At 50.9% G+C, this 15,426-nt stretch overlaps 1 protein-coding gene across 2 annotated transcripts in view; it reads left to right on the forward strand.

The window, feature by feature from the left end:
* AKNA (AT-hook transcription factor) overlaps positions 1–15,426 on the forward strand; it is a 51,680-nt gene that overhangs the window by 15,141 nt on the left and 21,113 nt on the right. For both annotated transcript variants that reach the window (XM_068553485.1, XM_068553486.1), the window contains exons 3-7: positions 2,634–3,700; positions 5,422–5,496; positions 10,483–10,639; positions 11,314–11,468; positions 14,370–14,429. In XM_068553485.1, the coding sequence (XP_068409586.1) occupies positions 2,634–3,700; positions 5,422–5,496; positions 10,483–10,639; positions 11,314–11,468; positions 14,370–14,429 (1,514 nt within the window). The remainder of the gene's footprint in view (positions 1–2,633; positions 3,701–5,421; positions 5,497–10,482; positions 10,640–11,313; positions 11,469–14,369; positions 14,430–15,426) is intronic.

Raw genomic sequence — 15,426 nt, forward strand, 5'->3', positions numbered from 1 at the left:
CTTTCCCAGCTTATCAAATATTCTTCCACAAGTCATTTCTAATGTCTGCGTAGGAATTCCGTGGTGTGGATATTCTGTAATTTGTTGGGCCAGTCCTCTTACTGCTGGGCATTTAGGTAGTTTCTCAGTTTTTGCTATTATAAATAATGCAGAGATATGTCATTAGTATATCTTTGCACACTTAATTTGATAATAACCTTGATATTTTAAATTGCTTGGTCCAGGGGTTCTGCCCATTTCTACGATTTTTTAAAATCCCATTTAGCAACGAGAATGATGGCTTCCCTTGTTTTCTAAAATAACTGTTTTCTTTGCATCAAGAACAGCTGAGACTAAATTCCCAGCTTGGCTCAACAAGTCCCTTCTCCTCTCTGAATCTTGGTTTCCCCATCTGTGAAATGGGAGTAATAATACCTTTGAGCTTGATTACATAGTGATTATTGCATTCGAATATGAATGAAACACCCCTGTTTTAGGATTCTGGAATCAGGCGGGCCCCCGTAGATGTCAGAGAAGCCGTCAGGCTGATAGTAGATTGTGCAGTGACCCCAAGTTCCTCATGCCAGGTCTGTTTAAAGTGGGGTTTGCCCACAGCTACCCACTCAGGAGCCTTTTCCGAGCTCTCCTTAGGGAATGGTGACGGGGATGCACTGGGATGAAAGGGCAGAGGCGTCTCTTCCTGAGGTCACATGGTAACCCCCTGCTGTAATGTAACAGCTGCTGCCATGTCCTGTGCCCTTACTGTGTGCCAGGCAAAGGGCTGGGCAGGGCGCAAGCCATATCTCCACCTTTCCTCACCACCTTCTTCCAGGTAGGAGAGAATAGCCTCCAGGTAGAGTAAAGGTTGCCACAGAGGTCAGCTACTTGTTCATGGTGCCCTATGAGGCATCAGAAGAGCCAGGATTGAAGCCAGGTCTGCCCGGTTCCAAAGCCCGATCTCTTCATCCCACTGCATGACCCCCATCAGCGGAGACTAACTTGCCTGCATAGCTGGGACCTTGTCCAGGACTGCTCTGAACCACTGCATGATCCTTGGCAAGTTACTTAACCTCTCTGGGCTTCAAGTACGCTGCTGTGAACAAGAGAGACTCACTGAAGGAGATTTTAAGGAGATGAAAGATGTAGAGGTGCCAAGGGTAGGGGAAAGAGCATGGGGAAGCAAAGAGTGATATAAGGATTATGACAAAGGTGCATCTGGCCAGAGCAGAGAGTCTGTGCTTGGTGGTACCCAGACTGTATCTCATGAAACTTTGGATCTGTGCCAGAGGCTGACACAGGGTCTAGGACAGAGGAGGTGCTCCGTAAGCGCTGACTGCAAGGATGATGCACACACAGGTGGATGGATGAATGGGTAGGTGGATAGGCAGATAGGTGGATGGACGGATGGATGGATAAGTGATAGCTGGATGGATAGGTAGGTGAGTGGGTGATGGGTGGGTGAGTGGGTGGATGGATGGACAATTGAAAGGATGGATGGTTGGATCAATGGGTGAGTGGGTGTTGGATGGGTGAGTGGGTGGATGGGTGAGTGGGATGGATGAATGGATATTTCTTGAGCACTTACTATCTAATAATTATAACAACTATCCATTTTCTGGGAGCTTTGCATGCCTTATTGTCCTCCTTTCTTCTTTCTTTTCAGTCAACAAATATTGAGCACCTCCTCTGCAAATACAATAATAAATAAAAACAAAGAGCATCCTTGCCCACATGAAGCCTACGGTGTAGCGGGGGAGGAAAATATTAATGAAAGAATCACATAAATAAATGGAAAACTGCAGCTGTAGTAAATATTTCAAAGTAGAGGTATTCAGTCATATGAAAGCCTATAAAAGAGAGCTTTTGACCTAAGTTAGAGAGATCAGAGAAGACTTCCTTGATGCGGTCAAGGTTGAGTTAATGTACGAAGGACAAATAGGAGTTAACTAGACAAAGGGAGGGAGAGAGGACCCTAGCAGAGGGATCAGCATGTACAAAGGCCCTGTGGTAGGAGAGGATGTGGCATGGCTAGAGCAGGGAGAGACTGAGGGGAACCATGGAAAGAGATGGAGCAGGAGAGCTAATGGGGGGGTGGAGACAGGGACCTTAGGACCATATTAAAGGTTCAGCTCTCTCCTGGGAACAACAGGAAGACAGTGAAGAGTTTTCATGTGGAGAATAAGAGTGAGGATTGAGATGATTAGGTGGCTGCTGCAGTGGTCCAGGCAAGAGAGGATGTAGACTTGGGCAAACCTGCTGGTTCTGGACTCTAGAGCAGCAGGTGAGTTTGAGAGCACCATAGGAGGTAATCGGGACAGGACCAGGTGACAGATTGGATTGTGGGGGATAGGGGGAGGGAGATGGCAAAGATGCCTCCCAGGTCTCTGGCTTGTGCAGTTGGGTGGGATGATGTTTCCATTTGCTGAGACAGGAAACGCTAGGGGGACAACCAGGTTTGAGGATTGAGTTTGGAGGACCTTTGAGACAACTAGAGGAGATGTTCGAAAAGTATTCGGCCCTGTGGGGGGATCGCTGGGCTTCTTGCCGTCACCATGTGATGAGGCAATGAAAGCCCAGAGGGGTGAGATGGCCTAGGTAATGTGACACAGCGAGTCCAGACCTGGCGTATACTAAGCAATGACCTGTCTTTCCAGAGTTTGAAGCAGAGGATGTGGACAGCCCAGAGAGTTCCAACTTGCCACTCAGCTGGCCCCCCCAGCAGGATCCTCAACTGGACATGACTGAAGAGGAGGCAGATGAGGCCGTGGGAGGCCCTGAGGTCCAGGAAGCTGGAGAGAGCTCCCCAAGGTTGGGGTATGAGACTGATCTCAGCTCGGGGGGCAATGGGGACACCAGCCCCATGGCTCTGGGCTGGGGTCAGCCCACAGGCTGGGTGGCTTCTGACGAACAAGCCAGTGGAGACAAACTTCCAGAACATTCTGAGGTCAACCCAACTGTTGACTTCAGCTCTGCCAGGTCATGGAGCAGTGGAACTGTGAGCCTCAACCCCCCCAGTGGCAGCCTGGATTCTACCTGGGAGGGAGAGACTGATGGCCCCGCGCCCGCTGCCCTGGCAGAAACTTCACCCCAGAGCTCCAGTCACCACCTCCTAAACCCGAACGATAGAACTGGAGGAAGCGTTACTCTGGCGACGGCCACGGAATTCCAGGAGTCCTCAGCCCCTCCAGCCCAGAGCGTCCAGTGTCCTGCAGATAGATGGAGGAGAGAAACCACCAGCCTCTCGTGCCCTCAGCCCGGGGACCAATCCTGGAAGCGGACACGGATATCACCCAAGCCGCTCCCTTCCCGATTCACCGGCTCCATCAGCCCCCTGAAGCCTCCACCTAGGCCAGCTCGACAGGACAGGCCGCCGCCCAGGCCGGGAGCCACTCTGGCTGGTCACTCATCTTCTGATGCCCCCAAGTACGGCCAGGGGCGGCTGAACTACCCGCTCCCTGATTTCTCCAAGGTGGGACCCCGGGTGAAGTTCCCCAAAGATGAGAGTTACCGCCCCCCCAAAGCCAGGAACCACAGCAGGCTGCCTGAGGGCCCTGCCAGGCCACTGATCTTCAAGTCACCTGCCGAGATTGTGCGGGAGTTGCTGTCAAGCAGCGGAGAAGTCTGCCCGGGAGAGGACCCCCCTCCTACTCACCCCACCACCAGGGTACCCCGAGAATTTCAGACGCCTGAGCAAGCCACCAAGCTGGTCCATCAGCTCCAGGTAAGCCCGACTTATTTCTACACCAAGGCACCTGTTGGTCTGGGTTGGAGACTGGTCGGGGTGGGGGGCCTTGGGGCTCGGTCAGGGGTCCCCTGCAATGGGGACAGTCCCAAGCCCTTGGCTCAAAAAAGCAGTGATTGCACTCATGCTGCAAGGGTAGGCCGTGTTTGTTTGTTTTTAACTCCTGCTATGAAAAACTCAAAACATATACAAGAGAGAAAATAGTATAACGAACCCCCATGGACCCATCGTCCAGCCCCTGACAACCTTTTTCATCTATGGCCTCACCTGTTCCTCCTCTCACCCTACTGGAGTATTCTGAAGCAAATTTCAGGCTTCAAATCGTTTACCCCCAAATATTTTAGTGTGTACGTCTAAAGGTAAGGAATCTCTCTGAAAGATAACCATACTCTCAGCATACCTAAAACTTAACACCAATTCCTTAATATCAACCAACGTCCAGTCAGCGTTCACGTCTCCCACTCTGTCTCATAAATGGCTTGTTTATTTTGGTTTGTTCGAATCAGGATCCAAACACGGCTCAGATATTGTATGCGGTCGATGTGCCTTTTCAAGTCTCTGCGCACCACCTCCCCACCCTGCCTTTCTGTTTGCATTCTTGGTCAGATCTCTTTCTTCCTTGTAATTTATTTGTTAAGGAAACCGGTTTCTGTCCTGTAGGGTCTCCCACACTCTGCGGTTTGCTGATACACTCTCTGATATTTCTTCATGTGTCCCATTGTCTTCTCTGTGTCCTGTGTTTGGCCCAGTTAGAGGCAGAGGCGTTTTCAAGTTGTTGTCGTCTGTTTATTTCCCCCCAGATCTTGAGCTCTCTGCCGGTAGGGATTTTTTTTGGCAAGAGCCCAGCATAGGTGGTGCCTTCAGGAGGTGTAAACGGCCCGCTGGTCTCTCATTTGTGGTGTTAAGGACCCCTGACGGTCGTCGTTGCCTTGATCCAGGCTTTCATTGGGGGTGACAGAGTGGTAGTGTCCTAATGCTAGCATTCCTTCTGCATTTATTTGCGGGAAATCTTCTATAAAGTGAAACTTGCCCTCATCAACTATTCGGTTACCAAGGCCTCGTTCACGTGGGAAAGACAGGAGAAACGCTTGATTCTGCCCTTCTAATTACCAGTGTTCAGAACAATGCGTCAGTTCCCTGGCCTCCTTCAAAGGCGACCAGTGACACTTGTTCTTGCTTTTCCCCTGTAATGACTTGTTTTAAGAAGCTCTTCAGTTTTGTTTATGGCAAATAGGGACTCTGAGTAAAGGCAACTGTGATTTTCAAGTCTTCTACTTTTCTACCACCAGACCCTTAGATGATTCAATCAGCCATTAAAAAATACTTATTAAACACATATTACTTAATTCCTGGGAACAGAGCAGTGGGGAAGACAGATCAGGGCAGGGAATTCGGACAAATAAGCAAGTTGCTATGGTTATGCATCGAGGCGAACCAGCCCAAAGGCCCTCATCCCTGACTCACTGTCAGGGGTGTAGAAGGGATGGTGGAGGAGTTGTCCTGCCACCTCCGACTCCCCAGAATTTGGCCGTGGGGGTCTGTATTGCACGTGAGCCTGAAGGGGTCTGCTGAACTACCACTACAGAGCTCTTTCACTCCGAGGCACCCAGAGGTCCCCTTTGGAGAATGGGTCCCCTGCGAGGGGTCTCACAGTGAGGGGCCTGGTGCGTGACCTCATTGCCCACCCCCATCTCCTGCAGGAGGACTACCACAAGCTCCTCACCAAGTACGCTGAGGCTGAGAACACCATCGACCAGCTGCGCCTCGGAGCCAAGGTACTGGGCCCGGTGGGGTGGAGGGGGGCGCTCGGGAGACCCTGGGGATAGGGGAACCCGGTCCTTCCTTATTCTACCACAAGGTCACTCTGTGACCTGGGGCAGTCACCTTGCCCTCTCCAGGCTCAATCTCCTTTACTGTTGATGAACTTTGAGTCCTTGAATGCTGGAATCCAGGGTGCCCAGGAATTTTCACCAGAAGCTCTCTCCTTCTAGATGAGCTCTGGAGTGAGACCACCTGGGCACAACTCCTGGTTGCATTACTGACTAGCTGTGTGACCTTAAGGAAGTTACTTGGGCTCTCAAGCCCCAAGGGAGTAGCACAGAATTTCTGCTCAACCCCTGAGGCTGATACTTGCCCGATCACACCTTTGCCTTTCTCCTCCCCCATTTTCTCACCCACAGCTTCTCTCCTCACTGAATGTCTAGTGTGGGACGGGGGGGGGCGGGGAAATCCACCACCCCCATCCTGCCCAGCCTCCACCCCGTCTAGGGGAAGCTGTGAATTCTGCATTTGGGACCTTCCCCTTTTCTGAGGTGAGGCAGGAAGTGGGACTCTCACAGCCCCTCCTGGTTTCCTGCTTACCTCTCCCCGCCTCTTGCCTGATGGAGGAGGGGTGGGAGCTGGGGTGCAGAGATGCAGACCTTCCCTCTCACTTGCCTCCTCACTCACGACCCCCCCACACCCGGGCTGTCCCCGTCACGCTCCGAGACCCCTCCCCCTGCCAGGCCGCTGCTCTCCATCTAGCGACGCTTCTTTTGTGAAATGTCGCCAAGGCAGCCACGAAGAGGATACGAAGGGGCCCTGTTCTAGGAGCAGGACTTCTGCATCCCCATACCCACCTCCTGACACAGGCAGGTCCTTTCCATCCTGGCCTCCTTGGGCACAACTGTACAAGGGGGTTAATCGGGCCTCCTAGGAGCCAACGGGCTCCCCTTCCTCCCCCCACCCCTTGTCTTAAGGCTTCTTCCACCTCTCTGAGCCAGTTTCAGGGGCCGAAGGGATGGGGGTAGTAGAGGGCTTGGTGAGGCATCCTCTCCGGGGAAACCACATTTTCATGGCCGCAGGCTCCTAGAAGGTCCGAGGAGAAAGGAACTGGTCATGGGGTCCAAATCCTCAGCTCCCCTATCTCACAGATTGGAGAATCAGGACCCCAGGAGGGGCATAGGTTGCCAAAGGTCAAGGTCAGGGTCAGAGGCTGGGAATATCTCCTCCCTCCCTCCTTTCCTTCCTTCCCCCTTTACTTATTTAAAGGAATGAGTTCGTGTATGGAAAGTAGGTACCTGGCACCTGGCAAGTACTTCTTAAGAGTTAGGGAATCTTATGATGATTAATAGTATTAATATGAAGGTGTTCACTGGGTGCCCATGTGTGCCAGGCAGGGGGACACCATGGGGGCACAGCTGTGTGCGTCTCCTGGACACTCCCCTGTCCCAGTGGGGGCTCACCACATGCACCTACACCGGCCTGGCTGGTGCCCCAGACCCCTGCGTGTGTGAGGGGGCAGAGGAGGAAAGGTTGGAGAGGCCAGGAATGGTTCAGCACTAGCTCACCTGGTCTTGCTTTCTGGAAAAATGACTCCTTGGCCTGAGGGTTCTCCTCAAGAGAAGGGTGAGCACAGGTAAGCTGGACTCTTCTGGAAGCAGGATGATCCTCTCCGCGCCCTGGGACCGCAGTACAGGCAGGGCTGAGGAGGACGTGGGGCCTGAGTGGGGAGGGGCCTTGCCGGGCTCCACAGAGCCTGAGGGAGCCGAGATTCCAGCCGGGCTTCTCACTGTGTCCGGAGCTCTGCAGACTCTACCCCCGAAGGTTCGGGAACCCCCAGAGCAGCTTCCCACTCAGAGCCTGTGCCAGGGAGCCCAGTTCGCAGAGACGGAAGCGGTACTGCTCCCCCAGGCTGAGCTGGCTGATGTCACCACCCTGGGGGCCCGCTGCACTCTGCTCAGAGCCCCCAGGGGGAGGGCTGGACCCCAGGCTGGGGATGTGGCCCTAAACACCCAGGCCAGGCCTGGCTCTAGGGCAGCAGCAGTGGGTGGGGACCAGGGGAAGGAGACTGGCATTTGCTGAGCAGTAAAAAGTGCCAGGCCCCAGGCTGAGTACACTGCCAGAGTCATCTCATTTGATCCTCTTCACAGGAGGAAACTGAGGCTCAGCCAGGTGGAGTGGTTTGCTCAACATCCCACGGCTTGTAAGGGATTAAAAGTGAGGGATTAAACTATGCCTGGTTCCAGAGTGGGCACTATTTGCCCCGTGCCTGGGTGTGCCCAGCTCGGGCCCTGGCAATGGGTATGTGGCAGAGGCATGACAAGGCAGAATGCTGATGTTACAGTGATAATATCAATAGTAATACATGATGTTTACAGACCACTGTCCTCAGTCATTTACCATGGGGGAAACCGAGGCACAGAGGTTAAGGAATTTGCCCAAGATCACTCAACAAGTAGGTGCCAGAGCTGGGGTTTGAGCCCAATAGCCCACAGCCCACTTTTTTTTTTTTTTTTTAGGTTTAACAGAGCCAGACTAAATGATTGTGAGCTCTGCCACTGGGTGGGGAGGCTGACCAGGGAGTTCCAGGGCCGGGCCGGGGGGCACTACTGGATCCCGTCTGGGGTGCAGGCAGGGAGCCAGGGCTGGTCAGGAGTCACTGCCCGGTGACTAGCTTAGGGCCAGAGTTGATGGGGATGTCCTGCATTCGCAGCTGTGTTGCCACCTCCCTCCAGCTGCTCTCCCCCACCTCAGCTGTAGGGGGATCTGGAGGGGCTGAGACCGGAAATTACCCCAGAAAGAATCAGGGGGGATGACATAAAACTGCCTTTCCTAAAGTGTGTGTTCTGATGGCCACCTGGTGGAGGTGAGGGTGGGAGTGGAAGGGGGGGAGGGGGAGGGAAGCGTAAGGATGGGGTTGGGGGAGGGAGGAGAGGCTCGAGGGAGGTTTGTGTGTTTGGAGGAGTTGCGGAAGCATTTCCTAGTCTCTCCACTCCCCGCCCCATTCATAAAGGTCCATTAGCATTTTAAAGGCTGTGAGGAACCCATCTGTGCTGAGATTAGTCAGTTATTTAACCCAGTGTTTCCCGCACTCGTCCACCCTTCCCTGCTTAACGCCCCTGAGGGAGCCAATCCAGCCTCAGGGAGCACCGTGGGACACCCTGGTTTAAACGGGGGCCCTGGGGGTGGGTCCTGCCTGTGTCCAGAGACGGGCCCAGGAGGGACAAGCCTGAGCAGCTCGGCAAACCCACACTCACCCCGGCTCCCCGCTTCCCGGGCCTCTGCGCGGGCCTTTGGTCCCTCTGTGCAAACAGAGGTGGTGAGAGCAGTTTGTTCCTGTCGCTCCCCCAGGTTGGGCCTTTGGTGGGCCCGGGCTGAGGCTGGCCGATGGGTGGGGTGGGGCAGGGGGGAACGCAGGAGGACCGGGCCTCCCCCAGATTTGGGTCACCTTGGGAGGAGAGGGGTGCTGGTGGGCAAGTCCCCACAGGCGGGCCTGAGCAGATGGCCAAGGGGATTATTAAAATCCAGCTTTGTTCTCATCAGAGGCTGGGCCTGAAAGAGGGGGGAGGCAGCAGGGTGGCCCAGCCACGGCTGAGCCTTTGTCCCTCACTTTGGAATAGATTTTTCTGCCACGGCCAGGACGTGAAGAGCAGCTTAAGCAGGGAGAGGCTGCCTTCTGTGGGCCTGGGAGCCCACCCTGAACTGCCCACTCCTGACCTTAGGGTAGCAGAGGGCAGTAAGATAAGCTGCCTGACGTCATGAGGACCAGGGGACCCTAGGAGAGTAGCTTTTTTAGGGACCTGCCTCCGTGATGGCCACATGCATGACAATGGTGATGATGATGGTGATGGTGATGGTGGTGATGATGGTGATAGTGATGATGGTGATGGTGATGGTGGTGATGATGGTGATAGTGATGATGATGGTGATGGTAATAGTTATAATATCGACGGTGATGAATGTGAGGGTGGTGGCTGCTATTGAATGAGCACTCACTTTGTGCACAGACAGGTGAGTTCAGTCAGCTGCTCTAGCACTCAGAGGAGGGTGGTGGTAGAGCCTCAGTGTGAACCCAGGCACTGCGGGGCTCACATGCTAAGCCAGAGATCAGCAAACTTTGTCTGTAGAGGGCCAGATAGTGAATATTTTCAGCTTTGCGGGCCATATATTCTCCACGGTAACAACTCATCTCGGCTGTTACAGGATGAAAGCAACCACAGACGATACAAAAGCAAGCGAGCATGGCTGTGTTCACTAAAACCTTGTTCACTAAAACAGACCATAGTTGCCAACCCCTGCTTTAAACCGCTTGGGTCTTTAACTTCAGAAGGTCTTCCTTGGCCATCTCCCTGACTCTCTACTTCTCTCCCAAACACTAGACTATTTACCATATGAAATCCATCCTCAAATGATGGAGATCTGCTACAACTGAGAGATAATTCCTTTACTTGTTGATTGACTCATTCATTTAAACAGTCATTAATTGCTGTTATTATCAATGTAATGATAAGTATTGGAAATATTTTTATTAAAAACAAATATTAATTATTATATTGCTATAATATAATTATACTTGTTCTATGTTAAATATTATATTGATTACAATATTATTATGATAGATTATAACAGGTATTATTAATAAAATTATTAATATGGAAAACCATAGACTTTGGGGTCAAAGCAGAGTTATAATCCCAGCCCAAGGATTTTTCAGCTGGAGATTTTGAGTAAGTGACTCAACCTCTCTGAGTCTCAGTTCCCTCTTCTGTAAGATAGGCATATGGTCCCTTCCTCTCAGGACTGCCATAAAGAGAGAATGAAAGGATACGTAAGCCCTTGGCCCAGTGTTTGGCCCCCACCCAAGGGTTCCACTAAAAGGTATTATTTATTATACAAAGGCATGTTTGTTGAGCGCCTGAATGATGGCATGAATGAAGATGAGGCCTTTTGGGTGGGTTTGCCCCAACCCTTGGCTCTGCTGTGCCTCTCCTCCCTTAAAGGTGAACCTGTACTTGGACCCGCCCCAGCCCAGCCACAGCATCCACACGGGGACAATGCCCCAGGGGACCAAGGTCTTGTCCTTCACCATCCCGCAGCCCCACTCTGTAGAGCGGTGGCCGGGCCCCGCCAAGGGCCTGCAGGCCTCTGAGGCTTCAGGTGAGTCTGGGAGAGGAGATGTGGCTGAAGGGCTCCTCTGTTGTGACCCTGCTCTAGGGACACTTGGTTCACCCTGGGGTGGCACTGGCTTCAGGCCAGGGGAGGGAGGGAGGTGAGGCCCCTCTCTGGGCCCTGTGACTTGAAGAGGTCAAATGGAGATGTAGAAAGTGTCTGCTTTGAGCCAGAGCAGCCTGGGCGAAGCCCTAGCTCTGCTACCTAGCAGCTGTGTGATCTCGGACGAGTTGTATGACAAAGAGCATCGTCCCTGTAGAGCCCTCACCTGGTGAGGTCCCCACTGGTGTTACCCCACTGACAGTCAGGGAGACCAAGGCTCAGAGAGGTGAGGACATGTAGAAGGTCACACTGCTATGGGGGAGGGTCGGGATTTGAACCCGCATCTTTCTGAGTTGGAGCCAACACTATTGACTGGAAACCCAGAGGCCTGGCTTGGCTCTAGCTGTGTGATCCGGGGCTGATCCACACCTTGTTCTCTCCTATAAGTGGGGACAGCACTGCCCAGGCCCCTTCCTCAGGTCGATGTGAAGGTGGCACGATCATGAGATGGCTGAGCTGTCATTCGAGGATGGAGGTGGTGGATTTGAGGTTCAGCAACAGTCTCGCAGCCCCAGGAAGGACTGCTCTTGGCCCCAGCATTTAGTGGTTGTATGTTCCAGGGTGGCCATCAGCTGAAGGAGACCTGAACCCCTCCTCGCCCCCCAGCACACCCGCCCTAGGGTGGCTTCCGGAGAACCCGGGCATCGCCCAGGACCAGCCCTCAGCGGAGCAGGCCCAGGAGCTGACTTCTCGGGCCAGTCGGTTCCTGGCCAAGGTGAGTGGAACCCCAACTTTGCCCACGAGAGATGGAACTCACCTGGAGAAAGCAGAGCCTCTGCCCGCTTGGATGAGCGGCTATCTGCGAGGCTCGCTCATTATTCCCCTGCTGGAGTTAACTTGGAAACAGATCCCCCCTGACCCTGGTTTTAGAGACCTCCTGGCTCCAGCCTCCTCCTTGTCACCCAGTGCTAGATTTAACTCCCTTTTTGCCAGTGTGTCTCATCAAACTCTCTCTAATTGTGCTTGAAACTATCTCCGGTTTCGCTTCTGGGGGAGACTCTCTGCTTTTTCAGGATTCTGGAAGGGTTATGGGGCCTCTACTCTACCTTCTCCTCTTTAGGATAGATCACCTCACTTCCTTAGTTCCTTTCGTTATGGAAGTCAATCCTCAGTCACTTCTCAAGGGGCCTTTATATTTTCATCCAAATAACTATGAATTGTTTGCAGGTCTGTTTATAACTATACACTTGGCCTTATTCCAAAAGTACTTTAAAGCAGCTTAGAAAATACATGCATTGTAACTGCATTCTGAAAACGGAAGTGAGGAAACTGGGGTAAAGGGGAAGTAAGGATAGGAAAAAAATAAAATGAACTTAGGGAGAAGTGAATAAACAAAATGTTCTGCTGGACCCTGAATGCTTTATCAGATTCACATTTGGTTTTGAGCCTCCTAGTGGTCAATGCAGAAAGGGAAATGCGATAGTTACGTCACCATGTCCATAAAACAAATTCTTTCAAAGAAACACCACCATTCTTTCTTCCCTTCCTTCCTTCCTTTCCTTCTTTCTTTTCTGTAACATCTTTATTGAGACGTAATTCACATAACATACAATTCAGTCATTTAAAGTTAATGCTTCAGTGGCTTTTAGCATATTCACAGTTGTGCAGCCATCAACACAGTCAAGTTTAGAACATTTTCATCACCCGCTAAGAAACTTCGTGGGCTTCCCTGGTGGCGCAGTGGTTAAGAATCTGCCCGCCAGTGCAGGGGACACGGGTTTGAGCCCTGGTCTGGGAAGATCCCACATGCCGCGGAGCGACTAAGCCCGTGAGCCACAACTACTGAGCCTGCGCGTCTGGAGCCTGTGCTCCGCAACGGGAGAGGCCGTGATAGTGAGAGGCCCGCGTACCACGATGAAGAGTGGCCCCCGCTCGCCGCAACTGGAGGAAGCCCTCGCACAGAAACGAAGACCCAACACAGCCATAAATAAATAAATAAATAAATTTATTAAAAAAAATAAATAAATAAAGAAACTTCGTATGCATTAAGCAGTCACTCCCCATTCCCCTTCCCCCCCAGCCCCTGGCAGCTGCTCATCTACTTTCTGTCTCTTTGGGTTTACCTATTTTGGACATTTCCTATAAATGGATTCATATAGCATTTGTCCTTTCGTGTCTGGCTTCTTTCACTTAGCATAATGTTTTCAAGGCTCATCCATGTTGTAGCAGCATGAACTTTATTCCTTTTTATCACCGCCATTCTGGGTCCTGTAACTGGAGAGATGTTTCTCCTTGTCCTGTGTGCTGTAAAGTAAAGCAAAGCCAAGGTCACCACACTGAGCAAAATCTGGGGCACCAGCTGACCCCTAATGATCCAGGCTGCCCTGTCCATACAGGAGCCGCTGGTCAGGTGGCTAGTGAGTACTTGACATGTGGCCACTCCAAATTGAGACGTTCTGTAAGTGTAAAACACATACTGGATTTCAAAGACTTTGTGCAACAAAAAGAATATAAAATTTTCAATATATTTTTTTACATTGATTACATGTCAAAATAATATTTTAGGTTGAGAAAATGTATTATTAAAATTAATTCACTTGTGTCTTTTCACATTTTTAGTATGGCTCCTGGAAAGTTTTAAATTACATATGCAGCTTGCATTACGTTTCTGTTTTATGTTATATAAATTATATAATGTAATTATATTAGGTAAATTTCTATATTATATTTTGGCACTGATCTAGAGCTTTCCTAGAAATGCTAGAAATCTCCAAATTGTCTTTGCCTTTTTTTTCCTAATTAAAAAAATTTTTGTGACAGTAATAGATACCCATGGTAAAGACCCTCACACAGGACAAAGAATATATTCAGTGAAATCTTTTCTTCCACTCTTGCCCTTCTGCTTCATGCAAAATGTTTAATGCACACACATGCATTTATAGAAATGGTCACATGAGTATGTACACTATAATGTACCTTGACTTTTTTAGTGTCCCACATTTGAATATTTCTGGGTAGGCAATAAATTCACTTTGTTCCAAGTTCAGAGGATACATATAGTAGAAAACCTTCCTCCCATCTTTGTACCCGCCCACCACCCAGTTCTCCTCCCTAGAAGCAATTAATATTTTAGTCTCTTGCATCCTTCTAGAGATAGTTTATAATATACCTTCTAGAAATAGTTTATAATACATAAGCAACTGTGTTTGTATTTTTCCTTCTTTGTTCTCTCCGTATCTTATACAGATGGTAGCCTACCATAAGCACTGTCCTGTACCTTGATTTGATGCTGAAAAGTAGGTCTTGGAGGCATTTACACATGTGCCTTCATCTCCTGGATGGCTGCATACCGTGCCACAGATAGGCATTCAGACTGTTTCCTGTTGCCCCACGCCCACCATGCTGCCGTAGGTTTCATGCACAGGAGTAAGTGCGCTTTGCTGTCGATAAATTCCTGGAGGTTCCACTTTGATTTTTCCCAAGGCTGCCATGGCCAAGGCCAGTGGTGGAGCTTTTCTGGCACCCGCCTCTCCGTGCTTGTCAGAAAACCCACATCCCAAGGCAGGGCCCAGCTCTCCGCACCAAAGTGTGACTGTGGCTAAGTGTGGGAGTCTGTAGGACTCACCTTCTGAGTCTGGATTAATGGAGCGTGTTTCCTTCCCTTTCCAATTCCCAGGTGGAGTCCTTTGTAGAACTGCTGCAAGCAGGACAGCTGACACCCCAGGACCAACTCAAGGTACTGCCCACTTCAAGAGATGCCCTTGGAGCTGCCAGACAGCTGCTCTGTCTCCCATGGCACAGGCTCTGAAGCCTCGTTTGCTGCAAGACAGACCAGAGAATCCCAGACATTGTGTCTCCTTTTAGAACAAACAGCCCCTGATTAGCTTTCCATGATAATGATCATTATATCACAATAGTCACCATTTATTAAGCAAAGATGCTGGTGTGCCAGGCACTGTGGTAAGCCCTTGATGTACATTATTTCATTTTATCATCATAAAAACCCGGCAAGGCAGTTACAGTCATCACCCCCGTTTAACTGGGATGAACTGAAGCCCAGAGGGGCAGCTGGAAGGCCACACAGCTGTCTGATTCCCAAGTCCAGGGTCTTAATCGTTGCCCTGCACAGCTTCCCACGGATTATATTGCCTGTCGGCAACCAGGAAAAGGCCTTTTCTTTTTATAATTTTCCTTATTATAAAAGTAATTGCTAAAATTTGAAAACTGGGGGGAAAAGGGAAAGAAACCCCTAATCTAACCATTATTGGCTTATTTCCTTCCGGGCTCTGGTATTTCTAGATAACTGTGGTCATATATAAAATTTAGATTTCTGATGCATCAGCCAGGGTCCCAAGAAGGAACAGATGGAGCTCTCAGAGCTGCGGGTCTAGGGATCAGTGAAGGGACTATTGGCTGGGGTGTGGGCAGCAGCCTCAGGGAGCCCGACCAGGGACAGGGAAGCCCAGGGACTAGCACCTGCCCGGAGCAGTTCCCTCCCAGGTCTCTTTCCTCCCACCCGGTGACCTCTAATAGATGCCTCCCCTACACAGGCCCCAGGGGAAACCAGCAGGTCAGGAGCCCAGCTGATGCTCAAGGCGCAGAGCAGGGTGGGGAGAGGAGCTGAGGGAGGGTGAGCAGGGCAAATGCAACACACTTGGTTTGATAGTTTTTACTGTTAATATTATGTTACTAAGTATTATGTTATTATATAGATGTTACACACATTCTCCAAT

The sequence above is a fragment of the Eschrichtius robustus genome, chromosome 10 (genome assembly GCF_028021215.1).
Source record: "Eschrichtius robustus isolate mEscRob2 chromosome 10, mEscRob2.pri, whole genome shotgun sequence".
Classification (NCBI taxonomy): domain Eukaryota; kingdom Metazoa; phylum Chordata; class Mammalia; order Artiodactyla; family Eschrichtiidae; genus Eschrichtius; species Eschrichtius robustus.